At 38.2% G+C, this 18,539-nt stretch overlaps 1 protein-coding gene and 1 pseudogene across 5 annotated transcripts in view; both read left to right on the top strand.

Annotated features, from left to right (window-relative positions):
- Positions 1-18,539, top strand: part of ELF1 (E74 like ETS transcription factor 1) — a 106,756-nt gene that overhangs the window by 68,056 nt on the left and 20,161 nt on the right. For 4 of the 5 annotated variants that reach the window (XM_032873923.1, XM_032873924.1, XM_032873921.1 and 1 more), the window contains one exon: positions 15,236-15,416. In XM_032873923.1, coding sequence (XP_032729814.1) covers positions 15,236-15,416 — 181 coding nt within the window. Of the gene's footprint in view, positions 1-15,235; positions 15,417-16,427; positions 16,489-18,539 lie in introns of those variants that run through there. The other variant, XM_032873925.1, reaches the window with a different exon arrangement.
- LOC116877299 lies at positions 1,342-2,895 on the top strand (annotated as a pseudogene).

Here is an 18,539-nt window from a genome sequence, read left to right as displayed (position 1 = left end):
ACAGTATATGATTTTCTGGGATGTGTTTGTCCACGTTCTCACTTAGTACATGGGCAGTGCGACCATATCACCATGATTCTAAGACCAGAAAGAAATTTTCATGGAGTCTCTTTTCTGTTATGTATTTAGAACTACAGTATTGTACCACCTCAGATAACTTTCAGAAATTACCATTGAGGGGCGCCTGGCTGATTCAGTCGATGAAGTGCCTGCCTTCAGCTTTGGTCATGATCCTAGGGTCTTGGGATTGGGTTCCATGTCAGGCTCCTTGCTCAGCAGGGAGCCTGCTTCTCCCTCTTCTGCTCCCCCTGCTCGTGTTCGCCCTCTCTAATGTGCACGCACACTCTCTTTCTGTCTGACAAATTAAATCTTTTTTAAAAAATCATTGAAATTATAAATAAGTAAATATCCACATAGAGTTTTTCTTTTTCTCAGGAGATTCCTTCAAGTTGGAGAGGGAGTTTTGACATGGTTGTATCATGAGGTTGTATTTTGTAGATTGAGAAAATGCATGTAAGAATATAGATCACACCTATAGGCCACTTTTTAGCAATTCTCTTAGGTGAGGGATTTAAGTGTACCTTAAAATTAGAATAGAAGGAATGAGTCGAAATGTTTTGTATATAACTTGTTCAGGACGGGAAGTTGGAATAATGATACTAACCTGTATGTGGACATAGGGAATTCTGTTATTTACATATAATTCGTGGTTATATGGGTCAATCTACCTGTTCCTATTGCCTTCTTTTTTAATCTTGGCAGATCAAACTTATCAGACCCATTAGAAGTTTGGCCTTCTGGAAAACTAACATACAGAGGTTGTTTGTTTTGTTGGTGTACATTTGGAAGCTTCGTCAAAGGGGTTATGCCATTGAGCCCACAGTACAGACCTGCTTGTATTTGGGTAAAGTCTGACTTTAGTTTTTTGTGGAGGTTTTTTGTTTGTTTGTTTGTTTGTTTGTTTTGAGAGAATGAGAGACCAGGGGCAAGGACAGAAGAAGAAAGAGAGAGAATCTTAAGCAGGCTGCGTGCCAAGCGTTGGGCCTGACAACCCCATCATGACTTGAGCTGCAATCAAGAGTTGGTTGCTTTATTGAGTTATCTGGGTGCCCTGGCAAAAGTCTGACTTTGAATAGGCCTGAGGCTGGGATGCCTCGGCGGCTCAGTCATTAAGCGTCTGCCTTTGGCTCAGGTTATGATCCCAGGGTCCTGGGATTGAGTCCTACATTGGGCTCCTTGCTCAGCAGGGAGCCTGCTTCTCCCTCTGCCAGCCATTCTTGTGCATGCGCTCTCTCTCTCTCTCTCTCTCTCTGACAAATAAATGAAATCTTTAAAAAAAAAAAAAAGGCCTGAGGCCTCTTCAGGTTATGTGACTGACAACCCTGCCTATAACCTAGTCTTTGGCCTGGCTTATCTCCCTGCCAACTACTGGCAGTGAGGAAGCTGATGGTTGTTATGAAGGAGGAAGAACTTACTATTATTCTCTTTTACAGTTTTTCTTTAAGTCTCCTCTACCTTGACACCTGGCCCCATGACAGCATCTTTAAAATGAATATAGATGAGTGGCCTGAGCCTGAGTCCTTGCCTCTTGTCTTCGTCCCTGAACAGCATGAACTTTATTACCCATTACACTCTCTCCTCCAACTATTGGTCCCTAAGCTCTGTGTAGTTGCCCAACCACTGGGTCCCACCAGTCAGCAGTGCAGCTGCCAGTGTCTATGCAGATGCCTGGGGGCTCAGGCCTCTGGATCTCTGTGTCCCAGGCCACCCATTAACAGGGTATCTGGGGATCTAAAGGCCTGGCCACTAGGATGGCTGGGGGTCTGGCAGGCATAGGGGGATCCAGGGTGAGAAGGGGACCATGGAAGACCTGAATAACCACCTGACCTCTTCCCTGGAGAGGATAAGGAGGCTGCAGGCTGATAATCAGAGACTGGAGTTCAAAATCTGGGACTACCTGAAGAAGAAGGGATCCCGGATCAGAGACTGGAGGCATTACTTAAAGACCATCTAAGAGCTAAGGGCCCAGGTCTTTGTGAAGTCTGTGGACAGTGCCCACGTTGTTCTGCAGATTGGCAGTGCCCATCTTGCTGCTGATAAACTTGGAGTCAAGTATGAGATGGAGCTGGCTACGTGCCAGTCTGTGGAGCATTCTCTCCACAGGCTCCACAAGGTCATTGATGACACCATTGTCACTCGGCTGCAGCTGGAGACAGAGATTGATGTTCTCTTCATGAGAACCTTCAAGAGAGCTGCTCTTCATGAAGAAGAACCATGAAGAGGAAGTAAAAGGTCTACAAAACCATTTGCCAGCTCTGGGTTGACCATGGAGTTGGATGCCCCCAAGTCTCAGGACCTCGGAAAGAACATGGCGGACATCCGGGCCAGGTATGATAAGCTGGCTCAGAAGAACTGAGAGGAGCTGAACAAGTATTGGTCCCAGCAGATTGAGGAAAGCATCACAGTGGTCCCCTCACAGACCGCTGAGATAGGAGCAGCTGAGATGGCCCTCATGGAGCTGAGATATATGGCCCAGTCCTTGGAGAGCAACCTGGACTCGGTGAAAAACCTGAAAGCCAGCTTGAAGAACAGCCTAAGGGAGGTGGAGGCCATTATACAAGGCAGATGGAGCACAAGGCCTTTCTTAATATTCAGTCAGGTTGGAAGCTGAGATCTCCACATGTCACCTGCTGGAAGAGGGGTGATGCCCTGGACAGCAGCAACTCTTTGCAGACTGTCCAGAAGACCACAGGCCACAGGATTATGGATGATATAGTAGTATCTGAGACCAATGACACCAAAGTTCTGAGGTGTAGAGGCAGTAAAAGCAGGGTGCCCTTTGAGGAGCAGAAGCCCAATTAAAAGTTCAGAGGTAAAAAAGAAAAAGTGAATATGGATAAGAAAAAGTGAATATGGATAAGGTCATTGCAGAGGGTAGGGCATAGACCAGGAAAGTTCCAGAAACATTCAGTGATAAGTTTTAGTAACTAGTGTTTACTGAGCATTTTGTTCTGTGCATGTGCTATGTGCTTTACAAGGATTACCCTATTAATTCTTCAAACAATCTTAGGAACTAGGTACTTTAATTCCTACATTACACACAAGAGTCAGGTGAAGCTTAGAGAAGGAAAGCAATTGGCTAGTATGTGAGAAACTGGGAACTGTCCCCCAGCTTGTGCCTTCAACGAATGTATTTGCATAATGCCAGCTACCAATGCATGCAAGTGGTAAAAGAGTGGTCTTAAATGTGGAAGAATTATTATTCTTTGCATTTGTTATTTTAGCAAAAAGAAAATGTTACACATTCTAGCTAATTCGTTAATATAATTACAAATTGACAGTCTTTATGCCCTGGTATGCCTGTGTATTCCTTAAAAAAAAAAAGCTTTATTGAGATATAATTTACATACATTTAAGTCCACTATTTAGACTGCAATTCAGTGATTTTTAGTATATAAACAGAGTTGTGCATCCATCACCATTATCAGTATTGGAACGTTTTTTGTTATCCCAAAAAGAAACCTGTACCCATTAGCAGTCATGCCCTATTCTCCCCAATTTCCACACCTTGGCAACAACTAATCTCCTTTTTGTCTCTGTGGATTTGCCTGTTCTGGGACATTTTGTATACATTGAATCATGTAGTATATGATCTCTTCTGAGAGGCTGACTTCCTTTACTTAAATGGAAAGTTTTCATGGTTCATCATTTGTAGCATGTATCTGTAATTCATTCTTTTTATTACTGAATAATATTCCATTATCTGGGTATACTACATTGTATTTATCCGTTCTGTATATTTTTCAAAGGAATACTATTTTTTTAACAAAGCTTGTGTTAGTCAGTTTTTTGTCAGGTATGGAATTGACCATCTCTGTTCTCCCAGAAAGTACTCAGTCACCTAAAGCAACCTTGCCGGGTGGATAAGAAAATTAGTACCTCAGTGATGTAGCCCAGTTTAGCCACATGCTCTTGAAACTTTTTGCCTCCTTTCTGTTTTACTTAACACATAACATGTAAAGGAAGGATAAGTTATTATATGAACAGATAGTGTTATTAGGTTACTGGCCTTTGTTTTTCCTCCCAAGCCAGACTCTCCTTCAACACTCTCTCAAGAATAATGGTGAAGATAATGTCCTTCGGTTTACTAAAGTAAAAAGAAAACTGTTACTGGTTTGTTAGAGTGTGAATTTAACAACGTGATGTCTTCAAATAATGTTCATAAATCTTCAAATAATCTTCAAATAATGTTCATAATGTTAAATAAGTTAGAATATAGGCAGAGTTTTTCTTCTTCTTCTTCTTCTTCTTCTTGTTCTTCTTGTTCTTCTTCTACTTCTTCTTTTTGACACAGTAACCAAAATTCTCAATATTAAGGCAGTTCTTCTTTTTTGGAAAGAATTACAGTGTAATGATTGGTAATACATTTGTGAGGTTATCTGTTTCATCTGTTCCCACCTAATGAGATACTGAGAAAAAAAACCCTGAGCGTGTGAGGCAGGAACAGGGAAGTCGGCCTGGAGTTGTAGGGTAGGGACTGGAGTGAGGGAAGGAGCATTTTTCTGTTCTAAAAGGTGATATTTTAGGAGACAATTTAAAAATTTATTATAATTTATGTTTTTGTATGTGCACTTCTGTCATTCCACTTTATTTCCTGCTACGGGGAAAGTAAAAACAAGAGGATTTAGGAAAAACTTCCATTTACCTGGAATGGAAATTTCCTCATGGTGCTGGTAGCTCCTCCCTTCTTCCATGCCCCAACGTGTAAGCACATTCAGAAACAATTGGATTTTGAAGATTTACCTGGTAGATGGTGTATTAAAAAGTGATTGATTTGTGTGCATTCAGATCAACTGCCTACAACTTCAGCATCACATTGAATTCTGGAAATTGGTATTTCTTGTCAATTTTAGAGTGTGTGACATGCAGCATTAAAGAGTATCAGCTCAGGAACCGGGAGCCACCACTTAGTAGATGTGTGACTTCAGACAAATTTAAAAATTTCACTGAACTTTGATTTCCTTCACCAAAATATAAAAGAATTACTTTCCAAAGTTACGAACATTCAATGTTTATGTAAAGTATTTGACAAGAGTTTAGCACAAAGGAAGTGGTCAATAAATGTGACAGTTGCCATTATTAATGATCTGAATTAAAGAAAAGGTGCTCAAGTTTGTTGTGTACCACTGTGTACTCTATATTACTCAATTGTGTGGCATAAATCAGGTAATGAAGCCAGTTTTTATAATTTGAATACCAGTTAGACAAATTCATTCAGACTTTTTTTTTTTTTTTTTAATATTTTCTTATTTTTTCTTTGCTGGCTTGGTTTTAGAATAAGCCAATAAGCTTGTCACTGAGGTTTTTGAAAATCCGGCAGATTAATTCTGGGGAAGCACTCTCCTTTAACATTATAACATGTTAAATTTGTTTTGACATAGTTTGACCTAGAGTTCAGTTTTTTTTTGGAGTGACTCTAATTTCTGTCATTGCCTATGATTGGTTAGTGTAACTTTTCCATTCTGGAAAAGGCTTTGTTGTAGCTAAACTGTCTATGTTCAGGAATGTCTGCCTCATTTTATTCTATGATTCTTACATATTTATAGAAGATTCTTATCACAGTCCATCTTTTGGAAGTAGGAATTGCCTCTTTAATTATGATTTTACTTAAATATTTTGTTATATAGATTCTGCATATTTAAAACATCAATCTGGTAGTGACTGCTTTGATGTTATTTAGTTGATTTGTAACTGAATATTTAAACCTGGTTAAAATTTACTATACTTCCCAATATCTACCTTTTCTTTTTTAACCTCATAACTGATTCTGTTCACACTTAGCCACACACACACACTCTCACACACACCCTCTTAACCCACCAGTATATTAAACTTTAAAAGTGAGCACTCTAATAAGAAAATTAAGATTGTTTTCAGTGACTGTTGTACTCTTTGAGTTGCGTGGCCAAGTCATAATTTATCCTGGCTGGAAAAAGAAGAATCTGGGTAAAGACTAAAGGCAGCCAATAGTCATGAAAGACCTAAACTGGGATTAGATTTAGCCAAGTCAACTCCATAGGGATTTACAGTGGAATTTTAAACATTGTCTGGGGGAATTCTGGAGAACAGACCATTTTACTTAGACCTTTCTATGTGTCATGGTGCTGTGCAAGAGAGAAGCTAGGCTTCTTCTGAAACACTCTACTCAGCTGTGGCCAACAGAAATAAACTTCATATACATATTTATGTATATCTCCAAGCTTTATAACTGAGATGAAACTTTTATTATGACAATAATTTATCTATAGGATTCTGTACTCCTGTAGTCTATCCAAATGATTAATCTTGTGGAGTTGGGAGTCAGATTGTCTGGGTTCACGTTTCAGCTCTGCCTCTTCCTGCTGATTGACCACTGTCAATTAAAGAGCACAGTGCTATGGGGACTGACTGGGATAAGCCACATAAAGTACTCAACATAGTCGCTGCCTCACACCCACCACCACGTTAGGAATACCACGTTATTTCAATTTTATTGATCGTTTTATTGAACTCTTAGAGACAGAGACTGGAGGACAACACTTTAAACAGCACTATGGTGAGTTTTTTAAATCCAGTTAAGAAAATACTTTGCAAACTGTTAATTTCCAGAGATCTGAATCCATTTTCTCTTACACACTAAAGCCGCTGGCTATAACATAAAATTTATCTACATCATGATGTTTATAAAAAATACACAATCCATAAAAAACCTGGGGTATCGAAGAAGGAGAGCCACTGGGAAGTAAGGGGACTGATAGAAGTATATATTTCAATTTTGTGCCCAGATGCTGCTTTGTAAGTTAACCTCCATGCAAAGAATACATTGCCTGCTCTAGTCATGAGTGAAGTATAAAAATATTTCATAACATTTCATAGAGCCCTTTACAGTTGATGGTGTCTTTTCCACATACGCTTTGATTCCCACAAATCATTCTGTGATGGAAGTACTCTTCTTCCCATTTCGTGTTGTAGAATATTATCTCATTTATTCCAGGATAGCTAGAATAGCTATTTTAGAATCTTGTAATCGATTCCTAGGGCAGAGTTGCAAAGGCACCCAGGGTACTGTTCAAAATAACCTACCCTAGTCACTAAAGATATTTGGATCCCAATTCTGATTAGATAACATTGTTTGAGAATATCAGTGGATCATTTCTGTTCCTAGCTCTTCATTTCTGTACTCATTAATTTTGACAGTACTTGGTTTGTTTATATTTCTGTTAAGAGATAATTGCATGAGAGACTGGACTCTGAGAAACAAACTGGGAGGGTTTGGGAAGAGAGGGTGGTGGGGGGTTAAGTGAGCCTGGTGGTGGGTATTAAGGAGAGCACGTATTGCATGGAGCACTGGGTGTGGTGCAGAAACAATGAATCTTGGAACAGTGAAAACATTTTAAAAAAGATAATTGCAGAACTCTATGGGGATTTGGTGTATCACTTGAGCTAGCACATTGAAGTACTTATAAATTTTTAGAATAATAGTAATGAATATTACTTGCTGGGGGACATGCAAGAGAGGGAGAGAACGTGGGAGGAAAAAGTGAATCTGGAAGAATATTAACTTAATCGTAGTTCGTAGCGATTATACATAAGTAGGATTTTCCCTTTCTCCCAAATACATTTACATATTAAAAGGTTTAAAAACTAGATTCAGGTACTACACTTTTGGCCAAAGGAAACCTGTGTTTGAGAGGTTAGACAGACGTGCTGAGCAGTATATACTGCAGCTACGTAGACCTTTCCGCTTGTTTGCTAAAGCTCCTTTTCATTTTCTTTTAAAATAAAGATGGATAAGCTTGTGTAAAGAGAGCTTGAGTCAGTCAACAGAAGTATTCTCATTTGCAGATAATGAAGCTGTTTTAATGACAGATTTTTTTTTTAAGGATGCGGTGAATTTGTCTGTGAAGAAGCCTTCACCAAAACTCTGCTGAGCCTCAGAGATCATTGCACAGTCCTGGCTTATTTTATGTAATCGATCACATCCGGATATCATTCAAAATGTAGTTTGAAGATTGATAACGTGGTAGTATTTAGGTAGGGGAACTCTATGGGAAGGGGACAATAATGTTTTATACTCTTGGAATACAAATGTGTTCATGTATTAATCAATTCCCCCAAACAGCTATTTTTAAAATGCACCAAGGGAGCGTGTTTAAAGGATTTTTAATTTTAATTCATTTTGTTCACCAGCCACCCTAATTTTGTGTGTGTCCATTCACCTAGATGTGCCATCGCTAAAGATTTCCTTTAATTTTATTATGGTTTATATGAAGGAATAAAATGTCATCATGGTATTAGACCCATTTCCAGGACTGCTGCTGCTTACCTCTGCCTCAGAACAAGGCTCAGAGCTGAGAGAACTAGAGACCTTTTCAAGTTTCGTTTCTCCATCAGATGGACCTCAGCTTTTTAGACTTTTTATTGAAGCGTTGCATACATACAGAAATATTTATCACAAATCATAAGCATACAGTTTGATAAATTGTCACAGAGTTGAACACGTATGTTTCAGCTTTTCATTCAAGCGGATGGTTGTTGCAGAGACTAGATGGTTGCACTGTGTTCCCCACTTTTCTGGAAGGACTTTCTAATTAAAAACAAAACAAAAACAAAAAAACTGTGCCTATCAATGTAGGATTATTATATGCTTCCCTCCCCCCAGCTTTATTGAGATGTAATTTTGTATATAATGTTAAGTGTACAGTGTGATGATTTGATGCACGTATGTAAGTAGGAAGCCAAATTTTAAGTGTGTATTTCCATCTAAGTCAACTTTTGAGGCATTTAATTGTCAAATTGTTTTATTGAATGGTTACTATATGCTGTGCAGTAGAATAAGTGCACTATTACATATCATGTCATTGAATTCTTACTACCCTGGAAGTTACCCTCATTTTAGATAGACATGAACACAAAAGCCTAGAGAGGCTGTAGATTTTGCTGGAGCTCAAACACCCGGGGCACGGTGCAGCTAGCTGTCAATAAGGGCGGTCCTAACTCTAGAGCTTGTGCAATTACTGTGACGACCTCTTGTTGCCATCTGTATTTTTAGTGTATTTGCTGCTTGGCAAATATTGTCTGATCATGTCCTGATAGACGGAGGTGTTGGGTTTTTAGTTTTGTGTTTTTGTTTTTTCAATCAAAGGTGAAGGAAATACTTTCAAAGAAAGCAGCGCTTTTGTGGGATAAAGCCTTGGGACAGCATTCTGATCAGAAGAGAAGGCACAAGCATTGGTCTCAAAGATGCGTTTTCATAGCAAGTGAATTGTGTTTAGTGTGTGTGTTTCTTGGAGTGGCCTTCGGGTGGGGAAGCTCCCAAAGATCGTGGGAAGAGGGATGCCCCACCCCACTCTCGGTGTTGCCTTGTCTTGTGGCAAAGTAATAGTGGAAATACTTGAAAATGTACTCATTTTGCACCTATCTTAAAAAAAAAAAAGAGTGTCTGCATGGAGAAGTTTTTGAAGACTGTTTTTAACTTGTCTTTCTCTTAGGGAAACATTTGATAGCTATTTCATTTTCGTCTGTTTCAGAGGGAATCTTGGCAGGATGTTTCACAACAACCATGTTACCAGATTGAGCTCTGGTGTCAGGGAACCTTGGCAAACAAGTTATTTGCAAGTTCTTTTGGGTTTGTTTGTTTGTTTTTATGACCAAAGACTTGTTAAATATAGTTGGAATAATGGTCCATACTTTCTTAAATATCCTCTTAGGGCCATGGATTGTGATATACTGAGGAAAAAAGCAAGCCTAGTAAGGGTAGCAACATACATTGCTGTTTACAGATTGGTCACTTTCCTTCTCTTTTTAACTTGGTGGCATTGCCACATATGTCATCAACCACAACAAATGGTAACTATATAGTCGACAGTGTTGAAATTCGGGGAACTCTTTGCTGCTAGAACTTGGTTTGATATTTAGCTGCTAAAATAAGAAAAAAAAAGTAAAGTTTTGCCTTCAACACATGTGTTAAATTTGCCTGAAATTAATAAAAAGGAAAACCCTTACGTATTTTTCTCTCTGGAGTCGTTAAGAACTTCTCTCAACTTACACAATACTTGTAAGCTTATCACTACAGTTTAATTGGCTTATAGAAACTGAGGCTTTGAAAACTCTGGTCTTTGACAGTTTGTAATCCCAAGAAGTCTTCCATCTCTCTTCCCACCCATCATTTTGGGATTTATTTTGTTTCTGTTACAAAAACAACTGGGAAAATGGTCTGCAGGTGCCAAAAGATGTCATAATAAAGTAACTTTGTTTTTTTGGATTACTAGTATTTCAGACATTGGCGCGAATCAAGTTAACTCAGTTAAGGAAATGTAGTTTTGAATTTTGTAATTCTTTAGAGTAGTGTTTCTAAACCCTGCTTGCATGTTAGAACCACCCAGGGAACTTTAATAATATGACCTCGTCATCTCCCCAGATATTCTGACTTGTTTGATCCCATGTAGGGTCAAGTATTGATATTTTTAGGTGTTTCCCAGTATATAGTCAGCATTGATAATCATCGGTAGTTAACTGGGGTTCCCTGATTCAGCTAAAAGATCCTGAAGAGAAGATGATTATTTAAACAAGGAGAGGTTTTGGAGATATTTGGAGTTTTTTTGTTTTTTTGTTTTTATTTTTTTAAGTAACCGACCAAATGAAACATAGTATTTTTGTTAGGACATCAACCAAGTGTGGACTCTTTGATTTCGTAAAAGGTAACAGATCTGAGGTGGATAAGATTTGGTGGTCTTCAACAAAGATACTTAAAGAATAATATCTAGCTTCAATTTAGAAATAGTTACAAGAATATATCATCTTAATTGCCACAAGCTTGCAAAGTTGTTTTGGTAGAGGGAGCCAACCATCAAATGATAGACTTAAAGCTAAATTAAATTGGATGCTGTTATGGGTTGAATTGCTCTCTGTACCCCACCTCCCCAAATTCATGTGTTGAAATGCTAGTGTCTAATATCTCAGAATGTGACTTAATTTGGAGACAGGGTTGGTACAGATGTAATTAGTTAAGGTGAGGTTATACTGGAGTAACATAGGCCCCTAATCCAATATGATCAGAGTCCTTATGAGAAGAGAAAATTTGGACCCAGACACATACAGGGGAGAGCATCATGTGAACATGAAGACTGTCATTTATAAACCAAGGAGAGAGGCCTGGAACAGATCTCTCCCTTAGAGCCCTCTGAAGGAACAACCCTGCCAACACCTCAATTTCAGATTTCCAGCCTCTAGAACGGAAAGACAACAAATTCCTGTTGTTTTGAGCTGCTCAATCCATGGTATTTAGTTACAGCAGCCCTAATGAACTAATACAAGTCCTAGTATTTTATTCATTTTTATAAGGTAAATCTAGGAAAATTTGAAATTTTGCCATGCTTTCATTTAACAGGTTAGGAACCATTTCTTGGTCAGGAATTTTAGACTGTGTGGTTATAAAAGTTTTAGGTTCCTGGTAACTCAGACTTGAGCCAGTTAGTTGCTAGTCAATCAGTATAAAATGCAGGAATTTATCACTAGCCTAGACCAGGAGCAGAGTTTCTGGAATGTGTATTTTCCTTCCATTTATGTTAACAGAGGGGGAGATTCTTTTCATACCTGAGAGGGGTTTCCTAGATGTATTTTGTATATACAGATTTTAGAGTTGGTCTCTTTGTTGTATGATTTAATAGCACCCTGGAGAATTGGAAATGAACAGCTTTGAATATACATCTCTATTTCAGCGGAATAAAGAATAGTCCATGCTTTTTGTGAAAGGAGTGAGTACCTTAGAGAAAGACAGCATGGCTAAGTCGGGAGTGATCCTGGGAAGTCCCACGGCCAAGTTTGTGATAGACTCAGATTGGAGAAGCCCTGTAAATGATACAGAAGGTCATACCTTAAACACAACACAGCTCCTTACCTTTTCTGTTTTTTTTAAACAGAGCCGAGTAAGGGGGTATAGCTTAGTGGTAGAGCATTTGGCTGCAGAGCCAAGTAAATATGCCAGTAGAGCAAATATGGCACCATGTTCAATGCTGACCATAATAGCGTGCAGGCAAAGAACATAGACCTTGGAGTCCATTTCAGTTAAGGTTCTACCACTTACGAGAGATATGACTTGTGGCAAATTATTTCCCTTCCCCTTGAGCTTGTGTGATCCCATGTAGAAAACAGACAACCCAGTGTATCTCCCTTATAGGATCTTGAGATGATTAAATAAGGTAGTAATTCATATAAAGCAATGAGCAGAATACCTGATGCAAGTTAGGTGCTAGTAGATGTTAGTTAATAGCTCTAGCAGAGGCATTGGTAGGTGACCCCTGTGCATGCTAGCCCCTCCTCCCCCATTTAGTCCATAAGAATAAATCTCTTCTATAGCAACATTATATCCTTAGTTTTAGCATCCATGCCTTAAGACATCTTAACAAAACAAAACCTGGAAATGCCCTAAGGATCAGCTAATGCTCTTCTCTAATTTAAAGTGAGGAAGATGGGGGAGCTTGGGTGGCTCAGTCGGTTAAGTGTCTACCTTCGGCTCAGGTCATGATTCCAGGGTCCTGGGATCGAGTCCCGCATCCAGCTCCCTGCTCACCAGGGAGTCTGCTCCCTCTCCCGCTGTGTTCTCTCTCTCTCTCTCTCTCTCAAATAAATAAATAAAATCTTTATAAATAAGTAAATAAAGTTAGGAAAATGACAATAGGATTAGAGAATACCCTAGGACTCATGGTTCACAATCTTTCTTTTATTTATTTTAATTTTTTTTAATTTTTTATAAACTTATAATGTATTATTAGCCCCAGGGGTACAGGTCTGTGAATCGCCAGGTTTACACACTTCACAGCACTCACCATAGCACATACCTCCCCAGTGTCCATAACCCCACCACCCTCTCCCTACCCCCCTACCCCCCCACCCGCCTCAGTTTGTTTTGTGATATTAAGAGTCTCTCATGGTTTGTCTCCCTCCCGATCCCATCTTGTTCCATTTATTCTTTTCCTACCCCTCAAACCCCACATGTTGCCTCTCCACTTCCTCATATCAGGGAGATCATATGATAGTTGTCTTTCTCTGACACAGTCTTTCTTTTTTACATGTTGCTACCTTCTAAATCACAGAATCATGTGTCTCTTCATTCTAAAGCTTTTTTTGCTTCAAAGGAAACTAAATTTCCTGCTCTACGGTTGCACTCAACATTTTTCTTAAACAGTTTAAAAGTTACTAAAATCTTTGAAGTGAAATTAAAAGTATTATTTAAGGTAAATTGAAGTAGGCTTCATTATATATAGACTGTCTCTGTTAAGGAACAAAGAAACTGGTAGCAGGGGTTGTCTCTGGGGAGGGGCACTTTTGGAGAAATTGATTACTGTTCAAACAGCATGTTCCTGGGACCTTTAAATTCTGGAGAGTACAGTAACCATTTCCTCCAGTTCACTTATTGGCGAGTAGAATTGAACAAGGAAGAAAGTCGTAACAAATATCTGTAGTTATTTGAGACTCGAGAACTATGTGGATTTAGATAAAATTTTGGAGCTACCCCTTTTAATACCCATACTCTTAACACTCACTACCCCCAGTTTCAGGAGCCAAATAGATTTGGTTTCATTTGGGTGAGGACTGCCCCTGGGAATTGCTTTGACATGCCTCTGTCTCTGACTTCGTGGGTGACCTTGGGTAGATTTCTTAATCTAATTCTTCCTCTGCCAATGGATGGAGGGGATAGCCCTATTTTTACCTGGTACATAGAGTTGTTGTAGCATAAAAATGAAATCATGTGAAAATTAAGTCAGTTTCTGGGCTCAGCCTCCTTAGAGGAGGAGGCTTAACCCTGAGTTAACCTTGAGTTTTTACAAGAGAAGTAGTGTTTCAACAAGCCATGTGTTCATGCTAGGTAGGATTGCATGTGTAGCATTCGCCTCTTAAAGAAGAGAAAAGGAAAGCCCAGTGACTATGCTTTGCTTTGGCCATTTTATAGACTTCCTCTCGTGTGTGTGTGTGTGTGTGTGTGTGTGTGTGTGTTTTACAGCACACTGTGTGAGCATCCTACTTTCTGTTTTAAAACTTAGAATTTGGAGAGTCAGTTATTTCTAACTTCCTCTTTTCTGAAATAGGAAGAAACATTTTGAAACAAAATGATCCAAATATGTTCTAGGGTTATTAACTATAAATTTCAGAGCATAGCATTCTTGAAGGCATAGATAGTATGTTTAGCACCTGTGATATCTTTTTTTTTTTTTTAAAGATTTTTTATTTATTTATTTGTCAGAGAGAGAGGGAGAGAGCACAGGCAGACAGAATGGCAGGAAGAGGCAGAGGGAGAAGCAGGCTCCCTGATGAGCAAGGAGCCCGATGTGGGACTCGATCCCAGGACGCTGGGATCATGACCTGAGCCGAAGGCAGCTGCTTAACCAACTGAGCCACCCAGGCGTCCCTAGCACCTGTGATATCTTAATGTTTAGTTGAAGTAGTTAAATTTTTAGAATAGAAGTAACATTTATTCAAGATTCGATTGTTATATCAAGATTATCTCAAGATTTAGTTGTTAAATCACTTAGAGTTGATATGCACTTGCTTAAAACAAATACTTATAAAATAAAAGAAAAAGTAGTATTTAATCTCAGTGTGTAGTGCTACAAACATTTAATTATACTCTGTATATAAGGTAATATTCATGTATTTAGAAGGTAGACACTGAATTATTTAGGGTTAAAGGAGGAATGTCTGCCACTATCAAATCGGAAAAAATAGAAATAATAATATAGAAGGATAGTGATAGACATGATCAAAAATTTCACTATCTTCTGACTAGATAGAAGATGAAAGTTAATTTTCCCATTTGAGTTAAAAGCTAGGGTTAAACACAACCTGTGTGCCAATGACAACATAATATTTATTAAACTTCTGTGTTTTTTCCCTGTCAAGCATTTGTTGAGATTTTATTTAATTGTGCATTTCATTTGTATGCCACTTTTTATGAATTAATGATATTAGATTTTTTTAATTTAATGTGCCTTAAAAGTATGCTTTTATAGGATTTTCCAATGAAAACTTGGTTGTTAAGACCCAAGATTGATAATAAATCTGGAGCCCAGAAAGAGTGTCAAGATTTAAGTAGCTGATGATAGAAAAACTAAAGTGATGTCCAATATAAAATATTTTTTGGTTGTATTTAACAAAAGCAAACACCTTGTTAATCCTTTTTCTCCCTCACCCCTGCCAGCTTGGTGACCCAGCTATTTTTCCCGCTGTAATTGTGGAACATGTTCCTGGTGCTGACATTCTCAATGGTTACGCGGGTCTAGCCTGTGTGGAAGAGCCCAATGACATGATTACTGAGAGCTCCCTGGATGTCGCTGAGGAAGAGATCATAGATGATGAGGACGACGACATCACGCTTACAGGTGTGTGTGCCTCCAGCACCTTATCTAGGCACAGTTTGGGGCAGTTTCCTTGCCCTGTGTTTTTTGGGGTGTAAGAAGTCCCTAACTTGGTGTCAAGTTAACTCCATTACCTACAGAGGCCGGAGCAGGGAGAAGGAAACTCTGTTTTCTTCCACATCTATCTGTGTTTCCTCCCCTTCCTTCTTTCCTAGATATATTGAGATGAATGTGACACACTAGAGGTCTGTGAGAAAGACCAGACCAACTGAACTTGTCAGGTTTCACTGAATGCTGCTTCTACGCCAAGCTCTGTATTCTTGATAACAATGACAAGTTGTTCGTAGGGAAAAAGATAGGAATGTTCTTCTTTTCCTGCTGTCACAGGAAGCAAAATAAGACGCCATGACCCAAATGTAGGATCAAGTACTAGGGTTTAAAGAAGATTTCTCTTCTGGTTCAGTCAGAACTAGTAGCATATTTGAAACATGAAAAGTTCATAGTGTAAGTGTGAGGCAGTGGTAATGCTGTTTTCATCCCTTTTAGAATTTGGTACACACATTTGTATTTTTATACACTTACACTGATTTATCTGGGCCAGAGGAGGTAGAGGCGTTTAAGAAAATGAATTATTGGAAGCAAAGGTTATTTGAATATTTATTTTTTTTAAATTTGAGAGAGCGAGCAAAAGAGAGCAGGAACAGGGGTGAGAGGGAGAAGCAGGCACCCCCACTGAGCAGGGAGCCTGACATGGGAGCCTCACTACCCAAGCCGAAGGCAGATGCTTAACCAACTGAGCCACTTAGGTGCCCCTGAATATTTATTCTTAAATGTAAAAAAAGAATAGGAAATTAACCTTAGTCACAGTGTTATTAACTAAACGTACACTTCGTTTGCCAACTAGGTCATCGAAAGGTCATTTCAAACTACTGACCTTTTTCTGTTTGAGTATCCTATCTATAATATTACATTTAGTTATTTCTTCTTAGTCTCTTCCAGTCTATAACAGTTCCTCTGTCTTTCTTTGTCTCTCAGTAACCTTGACACTTTTGAGGAGTGCTGGTCAAATATTGTAGTACGGAGGGTATGTGCTATGGTGAGTGCTGTGAAGTGTGTAAACCTGGTGAATCACAGACCTGTACCCCTGGGGCTAATAATACATTATATGTTTATTAAAAAAAACAAAAATTAAACAAAACAAAACAACAACAACAAAAATGTTGTAGTACATCCCTCAATTTTATTTGTGTGATGTTTTCTCATGATTGTACTGAGATAATGCATTTTGAGCAAGAATACCACCAAAATGGCATTGTCTCCTTAGGGCATCATGTTAACATAGTAGATTTTATTATTTTAAGGCAAATTTTTAAAAGTTCATTATCTCATTTAATTCTCACAACAGAAAAAGAAAAAAATTAGGTTAAATGAAATGACTTGCTTAAGATCACACACCAAGTGGCTGAGTCTCCACTGATAACATTGACAGACGACTCTTAGTTTTTGTATTGTTCTCTGTTTTTTTACAAATTATGTTCTCCTATATTCACATTTTTGTTCTGAGGAACCCAATGAAAGCTTTTTGATAAATCTAGACTGATCAGATTTTTCCTTACCAGTTAGGGAATTACATTACTCAGGTTGAGAGGTTTCCATTCATTACTGACAGTAAGTTACATGTTTTATATAACACAATGATCATCTCTGTGCATATATCTGTTGTGTAGCTCTTGGGTTTTTTGTGGTATATTCTGTCGTAACTTTTTGATGCCTTAGTGTAAGGCTACACTGTCTCTCTAGATTGGAAATGAGGGTCTCCAGTGAAGGGATATTTATTCCTGGTTTTAGTCATCAGGGTAGTCTGATGACTAAAGAGAAGAAATTGAAACTAGGGAAGCAGATCTTAGATCTTCAGAAGAAAGAATTACTTCTTTGTTCTAGTGTTTCCATTCTCTTGGGCTTGGACTTGATAGCTGATGGCAAAATACAAACAGGCTCCTTCCTTCCTGGAGAATAGAACTGGTATTGAAGGGGTCTAGGAAACAAGCCATATCTTGAAAACCAGATTTGCTATTTGCATATTTCTTCTCCCTCCTCTTTCTTATTTTCCAACCTGAGCCTTTATTTATCTTTTCCATCCTTGTTTGAGCAATGACATAAGAAAGCAAAGAATCCTTGGAGCCCTCCTAAATTCAGAGTAAGAGAGGGAAGAATGTTGTGCTTTTCAGAAACTACAGGGGGGAAAAAAGGGAAAGAAGAATTTATAAACTACATTTGAGTCTTAGGTAGCACTTTAGATGATATTAAGGAATTGTTAATATTTTTAGGTATGACAGTAACATACCGTACATACGTTAAAATATTTAGAGATGAAATAGATTCCTTCAAAATAATTTGGGGAGTGGGTGTGGGGTGTGTGTGAGGAGACCTTGGGGGCAGTAATTGGAATAGGAATGAAAGAAGATCAACCTTGTGTTGATAATGGTTAATGCTGAGAATGGATACGTGAGAATTCATTATACTATGTTCCATAATTTTGATTTTTGTTTGAAATTTTCAATAATAAAAAGATTGATTTATTTTTATGGATTTGAGGCTTATATTAGACTGCAGGTGTCATTGGTGTGCCCTGATTTCAAATTTTCCTGGTCATCACAATATTTTTATTTTTATCATCTTGACTCCTATCAAGTTTATTATATATTTGAACCTATAAAATAAATGTATAATGGTAAAATGCCACTTTTATCTGTTTATATGTTAGAGTTCCACATAAAGTTTCCTTTGGAAAAAGGTTATGGTGTTAACAATTTTTGAAAATCATTTGACCATGAGTTCTTTGTATGTGGTGATTCTCCATCCATTGCCAGTCTTTAAAGATCTAAAAATAAAATTATTAGCAGAGATGGTACAAATGCTATTTTCTCAAACAGAAGGTAACCATGATGACTATATTCATTAGTAAATCTTCTCTTTTAAATAATACTATTATGTGTCTCTTCCTATGTATTTGTTTTTATAAGTTCAAACACAATTTTTAGTAATTTATAATATCAAATGTATTTAATAAATTATTCCCTAAGTTATTATAGTGTCAATGCTTTCTGGCCTTGGTATAAATAGATTTTAACCAGTTGCTAGATCACA

Source organism: Lontra canadensis, unplaced genomic scaffold (assembly GCF_010015895.1).
Source record: "Lontra canadensis isolate GAN:19392208 unplaced genomic scaffold, GSC_riverotter_1.0 scaffold51, whole genome shotgun sequence".
Classification (NCBI taxonomy): domain Eukaryota; kingdom Metazoa; phylum Chordata; class Mammalia; order Carnivora; family Mustelidae; genus Lontra; species Lontra canadensis.
Note: the sequence above shows the minus strand (reverse complement) of the source record. Positions and strands in the feature narration are given on the sequence as shown.